At 40.8% G+C, this 19,048-nt stretch overlaps 1 protein-coding gene across 4 annotated transcripts in view; it reads right to left on the reverse strand.

Annotated features, from left to right (window-relative positions):
• The window catches only part of LOC113881224 (E3 SUMO-protein ligase ZNF451-like), a 91,118-nt gene that overhangs the window by 15,321 nt on the left and 56,749 nt on the right, over window positions 1-19,048 (reverse strand). For all 4 annotated transcript variants that reach the window (XM_027524062.1, XM_027524065.1, XM_027524061.1 and 1 more), the window contains 4 exons: window positions 16,773-18,355; window positions 14,526-14,669; window positions 7,564-7,694; window positions 6,521-6,707 (listed from right to left, as the gene is read on the reverse strand). In XM_027524062.1, coding sequence (XP_027379863.1) covers window positions 6,521-6,707; window positions 7,564-7,694; window positions 14,526-14,669; window positions 16,773-18,355 — 2,045 coding nt within the window. The remainder of the gene's footprint in view (window positions 1-6,520; window positions 6,708-7,563; window positions 7,695-14,525; window positions 14,670-16,772; window positions 18,356-19,048) is intronic.

Below are 19,048 nucleotides of genomic sequence, written 5' to 3' on the forward strand. Positions count from 1 at the left end.
TGTATGTTTAGGAAATAAGTTCCAGCATTTTTTTAAAAACTATAAATTTTAAAAAGCTAATTTATGTGGATCCAGCAAATAAACTCCAAAGTTTCATTTGCATTAAATCATCTTTAAAAGATTTCTTAGTGGTGACAGAAAAAATTCTCCTGTAGTTTGAAAATCATAAGCATTCATCTCTACAGAGATGTAGGTTTATTATTAATAATGCCTCTGCATGCCACAAACTCAGTTGATGTCTTTTATGCTTACTAATGAGAGACCTAAGGCTTTAAAATAATGAATGACAGCCACTTAAAACATGAACATGGTACCATCAGGGACCTGGCTTTCACTTTCACTACATTTAAATCAATTTCTATCAGAGTGACTGAATCAGGGTTTAAATAACTGAATACAAATCATATGGACATATATATATGAAAACATGTAAAATCCTAAAATATACATTTAAAAATTAATCAATTTACCATAGTCTACAAATAGAAACCACTGTATAACTCTTACATTCCTTTAGTGCAAAAATTTGTTATGTCATCTTTTGCTGTTCCAGCAAAAACAATGTTTTTTTCTACAATATGTTATATACACTTACTACTTCAAATATTTCAAGCTATGTCTTAGTGAAATAAAACATTATATTTACAATTTGAAGAACAGAAAAATTAATTCTTCAAACATTAGGAACAAAGAAAATGCCCAAGCTTTCCATTATTATAATTCAAAGTCAAGGCCAGTCAAAAGCAGTGTGTTGTAACTGGTCTAAATAACCCATCACTGCAGTGAAGGCCTATGTAGTCCTGGGCTACACAGGGCTATGAGTTTGACACTAGGTTGTGAACATTTTTAAAGGTTTCTTTTGCCTCAATCAGCACCACCCATAGAACAGAGAAAATCATGAATAATTTTTTCTGTCTTCAGTACCTTGCATAGAATTAACTGTACCATACGGAAAGAGGCAGACAGAAGCTCAGAATTAGACTTAACAGCTATTTCACATAATGCCTATTCAACAGGGCACGCCACTGCTTCAGTCGCCTACACTTTCACAGCAGGGTAAACTTATTGCTCAGTTTTTAAGATGGCTTTAGAAACCTGTGTAATTGGTACCAACCTCCATCCCACTCATTTCAAAATGAAGACACAAACCAAAAAAATACAACAAAGTCCCAGGGTCATAAACCAGGTGGCCATGGACAGTGTTCAGATTCAACAAAAACCATCTTGAAACATACTATGCTTTAAAGAGACTTAACTAAAGTCTTTAAACAGTAAACAGACTTTACTAAAGTCTGTTTTCAATTTAAATTCAGTAATTCATAACAGCCTATACTCTAGTTCACCCTTGTATTACTGAAGAAAAACTATTCTAGGAAAGTTCAAACTTTATATAAAATTCAAAGGAAGATGTTTAATTACTGAAGAACTATAAAAACCTGAATACACAAAACTGTTTTTAAAGAGAAAATCTTACATAAAGCAAATCAATATTGTTGAACTAACCTATAAGATAATGTCAAGTTCTTTACACAAACAGATCTTTAAGAGCTTATACAAAAACAAGTAGCAGTTATTTTATCTTACAAAGAGCGTGACAACCAGGAGCAACATCACACAGTGCAAATAAAAATGCTGCTGACATGGTTCCTTTGACTCAAGCAGCCCTCACAAACGGTGACTGCAATTCTACAGTCAAAAGAAAGAAAACAGGGCTTCCTAGTTGACTTACAAAAGATCCTGGGGAACTTAGAAAAGATCCTGGGGAACTTACAATGACAAGTTGGCTATGTTTGACAATCAGCTTACTTTTTAAAGGACCAGAATGCACAATCAAATCTTTTTATCTTCTACAAAAAGAAAAAGCATCTTCCTGTTATTTTTTTAAGCACTCATAGTTGGTATCTACACATGCTCTGCAAAGTCATTAGACTGTAGCACAGCGTCTCTCATCTTCATTCTTCAAGGATGTGGTAAGAGCCAACAACGCACACTAGACTCTCTAACATAAAACTGGGGCTTCGCATCAGTGAAAACCTGTCTCCGCAGATGATGGCTGTCTGGCCCTAGGCAGCTATTTCAACATTTCTGGGCCTCTGTTCTGTCATGTACAAAAGGAGAAGACCTAACATATCCCACCTCACAGTGCTGCAAGGAGGAGTAAACACGCGGAAGAAGTTCTTTGAATGTTATAAACCATCTTCAACACTACAAATACAAAAAACACCTAGCATGGCAGCCGGCATACAGTAGGTCCTCAATAAAAAGATTAGTTCCCTTTTTCTTCTTTAAAACAACACTGAAGTGACAAGTGATGTCTGCATCTTTGAAATATGAGGCCTGAGTTAGAATGAACACATATTTGTGAATAAGATGTGAAAGGTTTAAAAAAAGAAAAAGCCTACCAGGCTCCTCTGACCAGGATCACTAGAAAGCATCCATGTATCTTGGTAAACTTTTAAAAAGTGACAATCAGTACTAAAATAGAACTAATAGAACGATAAGGGGCCCATGGGTGTCAACTCAGGACAGGTTAGTATCGTTACATGTCTCCACAGGGATATGCATATACTGTAATCAAAGTGCTGCTGCTGGAGCCCTGATGCACAGGAGACTGAGTTTACAGGGCAGAAACCATGACACATTCAAATCTTAATCTTAACTTAAAGCCTCATCCTGCTACAGAGAGTAAATGATTTACCCCAAACAGTACCCACAGTAATATTCCGCCCCTGTGAGAGTGCGGGGTGCACACCGACCGCGAGGTCTGTGCACTGAGAAATGCTTCTCAGTTCTAATGCATATTAAATACCATTTCTTACCAAAAACTCTTATTATTCTTAAGGCCATTTGTTAGGAAAGGTGAAGGAATAAAGTTACCCACAAAAATCACTGGTCTTTGATTTTCTAATCAGTTATAAAGTTTATTGTTTGGCCACTTAATTTTAATAATTTTCATTACTTTTAAAATGCATTGGCTATAGCACATGAAAAGATGCTTATTTGGAAAATGGAAATGAAGACCAAAATGAGATACCACTGTGTACCCATTAGGATGGTTATCATCAAAAACAAAAATCAGAAAATAACAATTGTTGGCAAGGATGTAGAGAAACTGAAGCCTCATGACCTACTGGTGGGAATGTAAAATATTATAGTCCATGTGGAAAATAATATGGAGGTTTCTCAAAAAATTAGAATAGAGTTACCATGTTACCTAGCAACCACACTTCTGGGCATATACTCACAGAAACTAACGGAGGGTCTGGAAGAGACGCCTGCCCCCATGCTTACAGCAACATGACTCACAACAGCTAAAGCATGAACACGCACCAAGTGACCACCAATGGGTAAACAGATAGCAAAAGGGGGCACAGACATACAACGGAGCACTACTCAGCCTTAAAAAGGACCCTTCGACACAGGCTATAACATGGGTAAAACCTGAGGAAACGTTTTTCTCAGTGAAATAATAAGCCAGTCACAAAAACAGAAAGGCTGCATGATTTCACTTACAGGACACACTCAGGGTAGTCACATTCATAGACAGAAGACAGAATGCTGGCTCCTCACGGGCTGGGGGAAGGACAGTGGGGAGTTACTGTTTAATGGGCATGGGGTTTCAGTTGTCAAGATGAAAGGAGTTCTGGGGATGGATGGTGGTGATGGCCACACAGCAATGTGAATGCAGTTAACACCATACAACAGGTTTCCCAGGTGGCTCAGTGATAAAGAATCTGCCTTCAATGAAGATCTGGGTTCGATTCCTGGGTTGGGACGATCCCGTGGAGAAGGAAATGGAAACTCATTCCAGTATTTTTGCCTGAAAAATCCCATGAACAGAGGAGCCTGGCAGGCTACAGTCCATGGGGTCACAAAGAGGCGGACGTGACTGAGTGACTTCACACAAACACACCTCGCAACTGGACATTTCAGAATGGTTAACATGGTAAATCTTACATGTGAAAGTGTTAGCTGCTCAGTCGTGTCCAACTCTGCAACCCCACAGACTGTAGCCCCCCAAGCTCCTCTGTCCATGGAATTCTCCAGGCAAGAATACTAGAGTGGGTAACCATTCCCTTCTCCAGGGTATCTTCCCAACCCAGGGATCAAACCTGGATCTCCTACATTGCAGTTGGGTTCTTTACCATCTGAGTCATCAGGGAAGCCCCAAAGCATGTATATTTTGGTTCAATTAAAAAAAGAAAACAGTGGAGAGAAAATCTAAAAAATATATATATAGTGGCTGGGAATCATGTTTCCTTTTTATGGTATTAATGATTAATAATACCTACTATTTACTGAGCACCTATGTGCTTTCTGGGCTTCCCTTATAGCTCAGCTGGTAAAGAATCCGCCTGCAATGCAGGAGACTCTGGTTTGACTCCTGGATTGGGAAGATCTGCTGGAGAAGGTATAGGCTACCCACTCCAGTATTCTTGGGCTTCCCTTGTAGCTCAGCTGGTAAGAATCCGCCTGCAATGCAGGAGACCTGGGTTCGATCCCTGGGTTGGGAAGATCTGCTCGAGAAGGGAAAGGCTACCCACTCCAATATTCTTGGGCTTCCCTTGTGGCTCAGCTGGTAAAGAATCCACCTGCAATGCAGGAGACCTGGGTTCGATCCCTGGGTTGGGAGGATCTGCTGGAGAAGGGAAAGACTACCCCCCCAGTATTCTGGCCTGGAGAACTCAATGGACTATACAGTCCACGGGGGTGCAAAGAGTTGGACTCTAGACACTATACATGTCACTAATTCTTACAGACTTATAGATATGAAAGTGAGACTCACAGAAAGTTGAATATCTTTACCTGAAATCACACTGCTAGGAAGCAGCTGCCTTAGCATTTGAACAAATGCCCATGGCCTTCTTTATACACTGCATCGCCTCTGTTTATTTATCACAAAAATTCAAAATAAAGTACACATGTGCCCCCAAAGAGCAGTAAGTTCAAATGAGCACTGACTATGAATAAATGATTTTAAAAATATGTAGAGTATAAGAAATATTCATAAAAGAACTTCAGTATATAACAATAACCTACACCTTACCTCTAACCCTAACATACCCATGCAGACCTATTTATATGCAGCTTTCACTCCAAATAAAGTTGAAAGAAAGGCAAAATCATAACAGCTCTCAATACCAAAGCAATGCTCCCAAGAGCAGCAGGAGGAAGACAAGGGGGTTGGCCTAGGTGGCAAAGGTGAAAATTAAATATTTTATGAGATTATTACATAGATGTTTTTAAGGATCGGGGAAGGGATGATAAAAGAATGGAAGAAAAAGTGGTTAAAAAAAGCCACGGACACAGGGAATTCTACTCAGTACTCAGTAACGCCCTGTATGGGAAAAGAATCTACAAAAGAGGATTTACAGGTATATGTACAACGGACTCACTTGGCTGTACACCTGAAACTAACACAACATTGTAAATCAACTATACTCCAATAAAAATATTAACTAACATTTTTTTAAAAAGAAAGAAAAGAAAAAAAAAAGCCACAAACAGAAAAAGCAAGTGAATGAAAACAAAAACTATAGAACAGGAAGATAAAATTCAGTACTACAATATGACATAAATAAGCAAAACAGAGTTGACTTTCCTTTAAAGAGCACGAGTGTGCCAGCAGCTCAATGGCTCCTAACTTTGAATTTATCCATTGCAATGAGTGACCAGAGCAAAGTTCTTCACAACAGATCTTCAATCAAAATGCGGCTCTACATATATGAAATGAAGAAATTAGCAAGGAGGAGGGCATACTTGGGAAATGTAAAGGCAAATAATAAACATTCCAAGAAGTAGTCAGTTTCTCACTGAAGTCAGTCATCAGTATCTTTAAACTCTTCTCATGGCTGCAACTTATTAGGATATTTAAAAACTATTCTTTTCTTCTCTCCTACCCACATTTACTTCAGAAATTAAAAAAACAAAAACAAAAAATACCCATCTGGGTCCCTAGAATTATACCCTTTCCTAAATATTGGTTAGTTAAACTGGCCCCCAGCATGCCCATTCACTGAACAATCTCAGAAAGGCAGAGAGAGTGCAGGACAGAGGCTCCTAGTCCTTCAAGGTCATAAAATCGCTCAGGGCTTCGTTCTATTACTGTCAACCTCCTAAATGCTCTTTTTTTTTGGTATTGCCATATTTACTGCTTTCTGGTTTCTCCTATAAGCACTTTGCTTTCTGAAAAACTGAAGATAAATTTAGAATTTCCAAAACAAAATGAAGATCCAGATTCTGAGCTTTACAAAACTCTAATAGCATATTTCAAACCATTAAATATACGAATATAAATTTTATCCTTCAGACGAAAAAGGGCTCCAGAAAATCACGAATTCCTTCTCCTTCTAACACACTGAAAATGAAAGCAGACAAGGAATGAAACACAGCAAAAGCATGAGCGCGTGGCAGTTTAGTGAGCAGGCGGCAGGGCAGAGTGGACAGCAGTTTATTGGCTTCTCTCAGCAGTGAAGTCTCCTCCTTTTGGGCGGTTTGCCCCGAGGCTGCAGCTGCATACCTTTGGTGGTGTCAGATATGCTATTTAACAAGGCACACATCATATCTCCCTCCAAGTGGTGAGGGTTGAGTATATGTGCTGGCCTCTGAGTCTTCTTAAACTGATTCTCTAGCTCCAGAAAACCTTGATCTCCTGAGAGGATGGTGAAAGGAATCTGCTTGGGCAGCTGTTCATCTAGACGGCCAGCCTAAGTTGGAACAAACGGCACACGTCAAATCAGCATCTGTGCTTCCAATCAAGTTACAGCTGTTTCAGAATGAACGCCTACCTAGAAAGGTATATTTCACATGTCCCCTTGCTCCCACTAAAGTATGATATAAAGATCTCATTCACAAATAAAATATATTAATACCATATTTTAAAAATGTAAAGTGCTGCCAATTTTAAGATAAACTGTTTAATGTGCCACTAAGACAGAAAGAAAAAAAGAAGAGGCCCCCATATAAAGGTGGAACAGTAGTAACAGGGCTAAAGTAAGCAAAGTAACAGTAAGGCAAGTAAGCTCAACCTTAAAACTGGCTAGATGGAAAAAGAAATTATCTTGTGGTTTAAAATATAAGCAGCAGTCAACAAATCTACAGAGTAAATTCATGTTATCAGTGTGACACAGAAAAGCTTAAGCAGAAAATTTAATTTAAGCTGGGTCTCAGGTGGGTCATTTCTCCAGGCGACTAGCCGAGACAGAAGCAAATGCAGATTCCACCTGGGCCAACAGTGACTATCATGGGGCGTGCTCATTTCAGATGTTAAATGTGGAAGCGCCTCATGCGTCAGGAGTGACACCTCCTGATCATTTATTCTAGAAACAGTTAAGGTTCTACTGTGCACAGCCGAGGGCTGGCTAGAACTGGGATGAAGCAGTACTGCGTTCTGCATCCCCGCATTCCTGCTCCCAACGGTCTTAAGTAGAACTTGATGCAAAAGGTTTTACACAAAAGACACAGCACTGAAAAGGAATCTACAGTGTCATTACGATTTAAGTGGGAGAATTAATCAAAAGGGTCCTAGATTCACAGCAGATTCTGAATAAAGCAATGACTCACGTGCATACATATGGCGAAATCAGCAGCATCTTTTCTCTTGCTGCAGCGAGGATGCAGGAAGAAGCAGCCGATGCGGTTCAGGTAGTTGTAGACCTTACAGTGGGCCGGGGGCTTCCAGTTGGTGTTTCCCCCTGTCGTGTTTAGAATAATAACAACACTGTTGTTTACAACAGGCATAAACGGAGTCAAATAGAAGAAGCCAGAACCGAAGAGCAGACACAACTGAAAATTCCATAAGGAAAAACAAATACTAGGAAAAAAATGTTTCTAGAAAAAAAGTACCAGAGTAGAAGGCAGAACAGGCAGTTCCAGCACAGGGATCACCAGAGTGCTGCTGAAACCTCAGGAAAGTAGACACCTGCCCCAAACCTGACTAGTAAGCGGAAGACTCACAGGGACGTTAAGCAGAATCACAGTAATGTGTGTGAAATTCTTTGGTGGTGTTCTACATGAATGTATGCATTAGTGGATTTTTTACGAGTACGTTAAGGCTGCTCGCTGAAGTTAAAAAGTGGTCAATCAGGAAAGCTGGACTTACTAAAAGCCTTATCCAGGTCAGTGGGTTTCTATCTTAAGTCCTACTCCTCTTCTTTGTATACGGTTTCCTATCAAACGTGGCAAATGCACCGTATTTCATTGTACTGTGCTTTAATACTGTTGTTTTTTTTATTACAAATAAAAGTCTGTGGCAACTTTGCCTTGAGTGGGCTTATCAATGTCATTTATCAAACAGCATTTGCTAACTTTCTGTCACATTTTGATGATATTCATGACATTTCACACTTTTCCATCATTGTTGTGATGGTGATCACTGATGTTACCATTGTAACTGCTTGGGTGCACCACAAACCATGCCATACAAGACAGCAAACTTAACTAACATGTGTTCTGTGCATTCTCATCGCTCCACCGACTTGCCTTCACTGCCTTTCTGCCCTTTTGGGCATCCTACACCCTGAGACGCAATATTGAAAGTAGGCCAATTAATAAGCCCACAATGGCCTCTAAGTGTTCTAGTGAAATGAAGAGTCTCACATTTCTCAAATTAAACCAAAAGCTAGCAGTGATTAAGCTCAGTGAGAAAGGAGTGTCCAAAGACAAGACAGGCTCAAAGGCAGGCCTGTAGCTAGGTGACCGTCACATGATGACCGTCACATGATGGCCATTGTATCTACTGCTGTGGGCAGGAATCCCTTAGAGAAATGGAGAAGCCACACAATAAGAGAGACCAAAATGCAGCACTTAGATGCAATTTCAAAAATGACAGAATGATCTCTGTTCGTTTCCAAGGCAAACTATTCAATATCACAGTAATTAAAATCTATGCCCCAACCAGTAATGCTGAAGAAGCTGAAGTTGAATGGTTCTATGAAGACCTACAAGACATTCTAGAACTAACACCAAAAACACATGTCCTCTTCATTATAAGGGACTAGAATGCAAAAGTAGGAAGTCAAGAAACACCTGGAATAACACACAAATTTGGCCTTGGGAGTATAGAATGAAGCAGGGCAAAGGCTAATACAGTTTTGCCAAGAGAACGCACTGGTCATAGCAAAAACCCTCTCCCAACAACATAAGAGAAGACTCTACACATGGACATCACCAGGTGGTCAATACCAAAATCAGATTGATTATATTCTTTGCAGCCATAGACAGAGAAATTCTATATGGTTAGCAAAAACAAGACCAGGAGCTGACTGTGGCTTAGAGCATGAACTCCTTATTGTCAAATTCAGACTTAAACGGAAGAAAGTAGGGGAAACCACTAGACCATTCAGGTATGACCTAAATCAAATCCCTTACAATTATACAGTGGAAGTGACAAATAGATTCAGTGGATTAGATATGACAGGTAGAGTGCCTGAAGAACTATGGATGGTGGTTCGTGACCTCCTGTACAAACAGGAGGCAGGGATCAAGATCATCCCCAAGGAAAAGAAATGCAAAAAGGCAAAAGGGTTGTCTGAGGAGGACTTACAAATAGCTGTGAAAAGAAGAGAACCTAAAGGCAAAGGAGAAAAGGAAAGCTATACCCATTTGAACACCGAGTTCCAAAGAATAGCAAGGAGAGATAAGAAAGCCTTCCTCGGTGATCAATGCAAAGAAATTGAGGGAAACAATAGAGTGGGCAAGTCTAGAGATGTCTTCAAGAAAATCAGAGATACGAAGGGAACATTTCACGCAAAGATGGGCTCAATAAAGGACAGAAATGGTATGGACCTACCAGAAGCAGAAGATATTAAGAAGAGGTGGCAAGAATACACAGAAGAACTATACAAAAAAGATCTCCATGACCCAGATAATCACAACAGTGTGATCACTCACCTAGAGCCAGACATCATGGAATGTGAAGTCAAGTGGGCCTTAGGAAGCATCACTATAAACAAAGCTGGTGGAGGTGATGGAATTCCCATTGAGCTATTTCAAATCCTAAAAGATGATGCTGTGAAAGTGCTGCACTCAATATGTCAGCAAATTTGGAAAACTCAGCAGTGGCCACAGGACTGGAAAAGGTCAGTTTTCATTCCAATCCCAAAGGAAGGCAATGCTAAAGAATGTTCAAACTACCGCACAATTGCACTCATCTCACACGCTAGTAAAGTAATGCTCAAAATTCTCCAAGCCAGGAACAGTACATGAACCGTGAACTTCCAGATGTTCAAGCTGGATTTAGAAAAAGTACAGGAACCAGAAATGAAATTGCCAACATCCACTGGATCACTGAAAACCCAAGAGAGTTCCAGAAAAACATCTTTTTCTGCTTTATTGACTATGCCAAAGCCTTTGACTGTGTGGATCACAACACACTGCGGAAAATTCTTCAAGAGCTGGGAATACCAGACCACCTGACCTGCCTCTTGAGAAATCTGTATGTAGGTAAAGAAGCAACAGTTAAGAGCTGGACATGGAACAACAGACTGGTTCCAAATTGGCAAAGGAGTACATCAAGGCTATATATTGTCACCCTGCTTATTTAACATATGCAGAGTATATCATGCAAACTGATGACAAGCTGGAATAAAGATCACAGGGAGAAATATCAACAACCTCAGATATGCAGATGATACCAGCCTAATGGCAAAAAGTGAAAAGGAACTAGAGAGACTCTTGATGAGGGTGAGAGGAGAGTGAAAAAAGCTGGCTTAAAACCCAGCATACAGAAAACTAAGATCATAGCATCCAGTCCTATCACTTCATGGCAGACAGACAGGGAAGTAATGGAAACTGTGACAGATTCTTTTTCTTAGGCTCCAAAATCACTGTGAACAGTGGTGACTGCAGCCATGAAATTAAAACACACTTGCTCCTTGGAAGAAAAGCTATGACAAACCTAGACAGCATATTAAAAAACAGTGACATCACTCTGCTGCAAAGGTCCGTCTAGTCAAAGCTATGGTTTTTTGCAATAGTCGTGTACGGATCTGAGAGTTGGGCCACAAAGAAGGCCAAGCGCCAAAGTATTGATGCTTTCTAATTGTGGTGCTGGAGAAGACTCCTGAGAGTCCCCTGGACAATCAGGAGATTGAACCAGTCAATGCAAAGGAAATCAACCCTAAATATTCATTGGAAGGACTGATGCTGAAGCTGAAGCTCCAATACTTTGGCCATCTTGGGCATCTGATGCAAAGTGTCAACTCATTCGAAAAGCCCCTGATGCTGGGAAAGACTGGGGGGGTGGGGAGAAGGGGACGCAGAGGATGAGATGGGTGGGTGACATCACCAACTCAACAGACATGAGTTTGAGCAAGCTCTGAGAGATACTGAAGGACAGGAAAACCTGGTGTGCTGCAGTCCGTGGGGTTGCAAAGAGTTGGACGTGACTGAGCAACTGAGCAACAATGCAGTTACAGTTATCAAAGCAGTATGGTCGTGGCATAAATACAGAAATATAGATCAACGGAACAGGACAGAAAACCCAGACATAAGCCCAACCAGTTATGGCCAGCTAATCCATGACAAAGTAGGCGAGTTTACACAATGGTGGCAAGACAGTCTCTTCAACAAATGGTGCTGGGAAAACTGAACAGCGACATGTAAAAAAATTAAGTTAACTCATACCTTAATTCCATACGCAAAAATAAGCTCAAAATGGATTAAAGATCTTAATGTGAGACAAGACTATATAAACTCTTAGAGGAAAACACAGGCAGAACATGCTCTAACATAAATTACAGCAGCATCTTTTTTCATCCATCTCCCAGAATAATGAAATACAAACAAAAATAAATGAATGGGACCTACTTAAACTCAAAAACTTTTGCACAGCAAAGGAAACAATAAACAAAATGAAAGACAACTCACAGAATGGGAGAAAATATTTGCAAATGATGTGACTGATAGGGATTAGTCTCCAAAATTTACATTTTATGACACTTAACAGCATCAAAACAAATAACCCACTCAAAAAATGGGCAGAGACCTGAACATACATTTTTCCAATGAGGACATACAGATACACCTATGAACAGATTTCAGTATCTCTAAGAATTAGAGAAATGCAAATGAAAACTACAATGAGGTATCCTGTCACACCAGTCAGAACAGTTATCTTCAAAAAACCCACAAGCAACAACTGCTGGAAAGAGTGTGGTGAAAAGGCAACCCTGTTATACTCTTGGCTGCAATGTAACCTGGTACAGCCAGTATGGAGAACAGTACGGAGGTTCCTGAAAACACTGAACAGAGCTACCATATGACCCTGCAATCCCACTCCTGGGCATACAGCTGGAGAAAAACACGATCCGAAAGGAGACACGCACCCCTGTCCTTCACTCACTGCAGCACTGTTTACAACAGGCAAGACAGGAAAGCAATTTAAACGTCAATCAACAGAGGAACAGATAAACAAGATGTGGTACATATATACGACGGTGTATTACTCAGCCATTAAAGAGAGTGAAAGAATGCCATTCGCAGCAACATGGATGGACCTAGAGAATGTCATATGAGTGAAGTCTGTCAGACAGAGAAGGAGAAATGTTGTATGAATCCCTTACGTGTGGAATTGAAAAAGAAATAATACAAATGAACTTACTTACAAAACAGACAGAGGCTCATAGAGTTAGAAAACTTACGGTTGCCAGGGGAAAGGGATAGTTAGGGACTTTGGGAAGGCCGTGTACAAACTGCTATTTAAAATGATAACCAACAGGAACTACCATATAGCACGTGGAACACTGCTCAATGTGTGCGCCAGCCAGGAGGGAGGAGGTCTCGGGGGAGAATGGATACATGTATATGTATGGCTGAGTCCCTTTGCTGTTCACCTGAAACTACCACAACATTATAATTGGCTATACACCAACACAAAATAAAAAATTTAAAGTTTAAAAAAAAAACTCATGATTGGGGAAGATGTGAAAAGGTCAAAATACCAACAGCAACAGGAGTTTGGAAAAAGTTGATTCCAACTCTCATGGATGACTTGGAGGGGTTCAAGAACTCAGTAGAAAAGGGAACTGCAGATGTGGTGCAAAGAGCAAGAGAACCAGAATCAGAAGTAGAGTCTGAAGATGTGACTGAACTGCTGCAATCTCAAGATAAACCTTTAATGGATGATGAGCAAGGAAAGTGGTTTTTTGAGAATGAATCTACCCTAGTGAAGATGCTGTGATGACTGTCGAAATGACAAGTAAGGATTTGAAATATCACATAAATTTAGTTGATAAAACAGCAGCAGGATTTGAGAGGATCAATTCCAGTTTTGAAAGAAGTTCTACTGTGGGTAAAACGCTATCACACAGCACTGCAGACTACAAAGAAATCATTCATGAAAGGAAGAGTCAGTCAATGCAGCAAACTTGATTTTAAGAAATTGCCACAGTCGTCCCAACCTTCAGCAACCACCACCCAAATCAGTCACTAGGCATCAACATGGAGGCAAGATACCACCCCCGCCAGCTGAAAGATTATGACTCACTGAAGGCTAAGGTAATACTTAGCGTTTTATAGCAATAAGATGTCTTTCAATTAAGACATATTTTAAGACATAATGTTCTTGCCCACTTAACAGACTACAGTAATACTGTAAACATGACTTTTATATGCATAGAGAAACCAAAAAATTCGTGTGACTTGCAGTGGTCTGGAACTGAAACTGCAGTATCTACTGGGTGTGCCTATACGCAAGAGGCTCACTGTACTAAATCTCAGTTAATCAAAGAGAAGTCTCTCTCTCAGGTTTGGTCAATGGCTTATGAAGACATTCAGTGTATGGCCAAACCAACCTGAATGCACCCAATCTCATGTCATCTCAGACGCTGAGCCTGGTTAGTACCCGAATGGGAGATTCATACAAAGATGCACATTTATAAGCAGTAAGGAAGAACTGAAGAGGTCCAAGCTCAAAAGCTAACTCTATTATTTTTATACTTTGCAAAAAAAAAATAAACTTCTCAGCCTAATTCCTTATATTTAAAGGGAGAAAATTATAATAATCAGTAAGCATGGGCTCCCCTGGTGGTTTCAGGTGGTAACGAATTCACCTGCATTGCAGGAGACCCAGGTTCAATCCCTGGGTCAGGAAAATCCCCCGAAGAAGGGAAATGGCTACCCACTCCAGTATTCTTACCTGGAGAATTCCAGACAGAGGAGCCTGACTGGTTACAGTCCATTGGGTCACAAAGAATCAGACATGACTGAGCGACTATTTTTCTTTAAAAAAACAAACAAACCAGTACCTGGCATACTGTAGGTATTGAATAAAAAGGCTCTTTCAATCTGTAGCTACAGATTTATAAACTGTGGGTCCATCAAAAAGAGCTAACACCCATCACAGAGAAATGCAAGGAGAAAAATATTCTAGCACTGTAACTATAATGCAAGGTGACAACATTTCAATTTTGTTTCTATCTCCTATTCAGGAAGGTTCAAGAAGAGTCCTTTTAAAGCAAAACATATTCTAAAGTGTGTGTAGGGAGTGGGAGAGGTAGCCTCAAATGTTTTTCTTATTGCCATACCTTGAAAGCCCCAAATAAATGTTCCTTGGTTAAGATGCCCTGGTAGGTGACCAAAAAAGTTGGACCAGTTATCGAAGTCAACAAAGACTATGTGAGTCATAGTTCTCAGGTAATCCAAGTCTGGGAGCTCAACAACCTCTTCATCTGAGAAAAAAGAAACATCGACAGGAATTTGAGAAGAATTAGCTAAAAACTTTTCAACTTGTCAACTTAACATTAATCTTGCATGTGTTTTTACTTCTATCTAAGCCATGTTGTGAAATCCAAATGACACAGTATATTTATATCAGATAAAAATATTTTGAATATTTCAGAAATGATTGTCCTTTCTACAAATATGTGCCACTGATCCTGGCTTTCTTTAAAAGTCATTTATAAAGGGAATTTTTTTTTTTTTTTAATTAGTGTATTGGAAGATCTAGAAGACCAGGCTTTAAGGCTAAGTAACTAAAACTCGCATCATTCATCAAAATAAACTTTAGAGGTTACTTGCTAAGAACTTTCTTGCTACCAGGAGTCTGTTCTTTTCCTAACCTGGACTGATCCATCGGCATGCCTCTGGCTCCATGCTACGCCCTGGAGTGCAGACGTGAGACAGCCCACACGCTGCTCCTGGGCGCCTCCCGCAAAGACACCTCTTCTCCGCTCTCCCAGGGCCTCTCCGCTCTGACCCTCTCCAACTCTTGTTCTCCCTCCTCTTCCCTCCTGTCACACCTCTTTACTTTGACAGGGCCTTAAGAGTTTCCAGCGGTAGCAATGAAGACCCTGAATGTTTAAACTCTTTTTAAAACAGACAGCTTCTCAGTTCAGTTCAGTAGCTCAGTCGTGTTCAACTCTCTGTGACCCCATGAACCGGAGCACACCAGGCCTCCCTGTCCATCACCATCTCCCAGAGTTCACTCAAACTCATGTCCATCGAGTCGGTGATGCCATCCAGCCATCTCATCCTCTGTCGTCCCTTCTCCTCCTGCCCCCAATCCCTCCCAGCATCAGAGTCTTTTCCAATGAGTCAACTCTTCGCATGAGGTGGCCAAAGTACTGCAGTTTCAGCTTTGGCATCATTCCTTCCAAAGAAATCCCAGGGCTGATCTCCTTTAGAATGGACTGGTTGGATCTCCTTGCAGTCCAAGGGACTCTCAAGAGTCTTCTCCAACACCACAGTTCAAAAGCATCAATTCTTCCGCACTCAGCTTTCTTCACAGCTTCTATTCCACCTAATAAAGACTGACTCAGAAAGAGCCTGCCATTCTTTCTCATTTCTAAACCATTTTCTTATCTCCTTTCTTAAAATACTTAGTAATTTAGATTTAGATATGACAATGACCTCCTGTCAAACATAAACCAACACAAATTCCCCAAAAAGAAAAGAACAGAACATAAAACAGTATGGCCACGGTTCCACTGTTAGAAGAAGAGTTGAATGGGGCTGGAGTACATCATTTAATCAACATAAAACACATGGCTAATGGTGATGGCAAGAGCTACCTGTGCTACAGAGCAAGTCTAAAAATTCAGTAGTTCATAACAATATTTTATTAGCCGAAACTTTTACATATCCTCATTTTTCCACTCTACACTGCATAATTTACAGTCAATTTTTATTTAAAAGAATATATAATTAAAGTTATACTCAAAAGGAAACAATCATACTTCTAAACAAAATAAAAACTTGCACTCTTGTAGAGTTCTTCAATCTTTTTGTAGAAGTAAAGTCTAGAGTAATCCATACTCTGAATTCAGTATTCTGCCTGGTTTCTTGTTTCCACTTAACAACTCAATTTCTAATTGCTATTTTAACTCTAAGTAAAAGCTTTGCTTCCAAAAAGGAATAAGGAAAATATATTCTCAAGTGATCTTTAAGATTTCTCAGAGAATAAGGCCAAAATAGAAACAAAAAGAAATCACTGACTTATATTCTACTGAATTTTAGTCTAAATGATAGTAATGGGCAGTGTACTTTCAAATCTGACTTTCAGAAAACCATCCATTTTCCTTATCTTTCAAAATTCCCAAGTCCTTTGGAAAAGAAAACAAAACGTTATCTAAAATACCTATTAGTGTAACAGGTATTCTTTGTCCCCTCAGGTTAAGAGGGTAGTTGCACGAAGCAGCAGGAACACGGATCTCTGTACCCGCTGCAGAAACGATTACCCCATCTCACCCAACCCCGGGCAGCTGCCCCTGGCCCGCGCCTATCAATCACCAGCACGTGGGACGCCCCGCGTCAGGGCTGGTTACCTGCCGTACCTGCGCTCTGGCCGCTCAGCTCCACCTCAGCGGCTCTGTCCGGTTCTGCAGTCTGCAGCCCGTCTGCGGTCTGTCTGGGCTTTCTCTCTGCCCGGGCGGGTGGTGGGCTCTTGGGCTCGGCCGAAAGGCGGGCCCCCACCGGTCCCCGCAGCGAGCAGTGCTTCGTGTGGAAGTGCTGCTGCGCGCTCTCGGGGTCCTGGAAGGCCTTGGTGCACGTGCCGCACTTGATGAGGCCCCGCGGCGGGGTCTCCAGGTCCGCGTGCGCCTGGCGCACGTGCGTGTGCAGGTCACCGAGGCTCTGAGTTGTGGCTGAGCAAACGCCACAGCGGAACCACAGGCGGCCCTGGCCCAGCAGGGTCTGCAGACAGCGGCCGTGGTCCTCCCGCCTGTTGACTTTGCAGAGGTAGCTCTCGCGGCAGCCGCAGGTCAGCAGATTACCCGTCTCTATTACTGGAAAATCACTCTCCGTTTTAATGGAAGGTTCCGTTTTTTCTGACACAAATACATAGTCTGTGCTGTGGTGCTCCTTATAATGAGTCAAAAATGCATCTTCCACATTAAAACTCAGATCGCAAAGCCCGCAGAAGTACTTCATCTTTACCTCACTGTTGTGCTCATCTTGGCAATGTCGTTGTAGTGTTTCCATCTTGTGAAAAGTCTTTTTGCAATGGGTGCAGCTGTACCTGTGAAACTGGTGACTTGTTAAAGACATGCAGTGTTGCTTTACGCATTCTTGGGAGTCAAACATATCTTCACAAATTCGGCATTGCCATTTACCCCTCGGAGGACGGTTTGCTGGGGAGTGATCAACAATAGTAAGAGCTGAAGAAGGATTCTCAGCAGTCAGATCACTCACCAGCGCGGTACAGGATGATGGCGAAGTGTCACCTGCCACCTCATCCGTCTCATAAAAATACCTGTGTCCACTGTGAAACTCAGTCACATGGGCCATTATAGCCTCTTTCCTCCTCAATTCCTTTTTACATGTCCGACACCAGAAAAGAAAGTTATTTAAATGTGCCCCTCCGTGAATGCGGCTCATGTGTAAACGGATGACTCCCAAATCTTCACACACCTTCCCACAGACCACACACTTGTAACACATTGTGTTTGCTGAGAAAACATGCTTTTCTACTGCATCTTCACTCGGGAAGCGTTGATGGCATTCACAAAACCAGGTTTTAACAAGTGACCTTTCCTTCTGAAAACAAACCACACCCCCAAGGCTTTTAACTCCTAAATTCATCTTCTTTTTTGGAACAGTGCTGCAATCCTGTGAGCTAGATTCTTGAGAGGACATATTTCTTTTCAGTGATGAAAATTTTGACCCATCTTGCAACAGGTGCAGGTCAGAAAGAGGTTTGTTCCCTTCATTGCTGTGGCAATAAAGTAAAATTGATTCTTCCATTGAGTTAATGACTCGGACTTTGTGTCCTAAATTCTGCTTGTGATTCCAGGTACTGGTTTCATCCACAAAGACATGGTTGCAGTGTGGACAGTAACCTCTCAGGAGGAATTTCTCTGCCACCTGAGCAATGCTCTTCTCAGCTAGAGCTACAGGACCGGCATTTCGACAACGAACTCTAAATTGGATAAAAAGATAAACTTGTAAGTATTTCTAAATGCAGTATCTCTGCTTTTTATTGTAGTAATTATTAAGTAAACATGTGTACATAAGCACTAAAGATTGTTTTTCAACAAAGAGGCAGATGATATAATAATATCCTATCTACCTGAACATTACCTACATTTTGTTTAATCCAGACAAATTTTAGAAAAGTAGAAACAATGTAAAATGCACTGATAGGAATGTTATGAGACAAGCAGGTAACTAACTTCTCTGTGGTACAGAGGAACACGACAGTGACATTCTCAACAACCTGGTACCTGTTCTTTAAGAATGGACTGATTTTAGGTCAGGAACATGCCATGCTCGTGGTTGCTTTTACACTAAAAAGTGTCCAACATCACTGTTCATCAGGGAAATCCAGATTAAAACCACAATGAGACTCTCAAAAGAACAACTAAAATGAAACAAGACTGGTAACAGCAAACCTTGGCAAGGATGTAGAGAAATTGCAACTCTCTCACCTGGCTGGTAGAAACATGCACCAGTACACACTGAGAGAATGTCGAGAAGAGACTTATAAAATTAAATACACATCTACTCTTTGATCTAGCAATTCCAATCCTAGATATTTATCCAAGAGAAATGAAGACATATGTCTATAAAATGATTTGTATAAGATGTATGTAATAGCTTTATTCACAATAGC

This window comes from Bos indicus x Bos taurus, chromosome 23 (genome assembly GCF_003369695.1).
Source record: "Bos indicus x Bos taurus breed Angus x Brahman F1 hybrid chromosome 23, Bos_hybrid_MaternalHap_v2.0, whole genome shotgun sequence".
NCBI classification, from domain to species: Eukaryota; Metazoa; Chordata; class Mammalia; order Artiodactyla; family Bovidae; genus Bos; species Bos indicus x Bos taurus.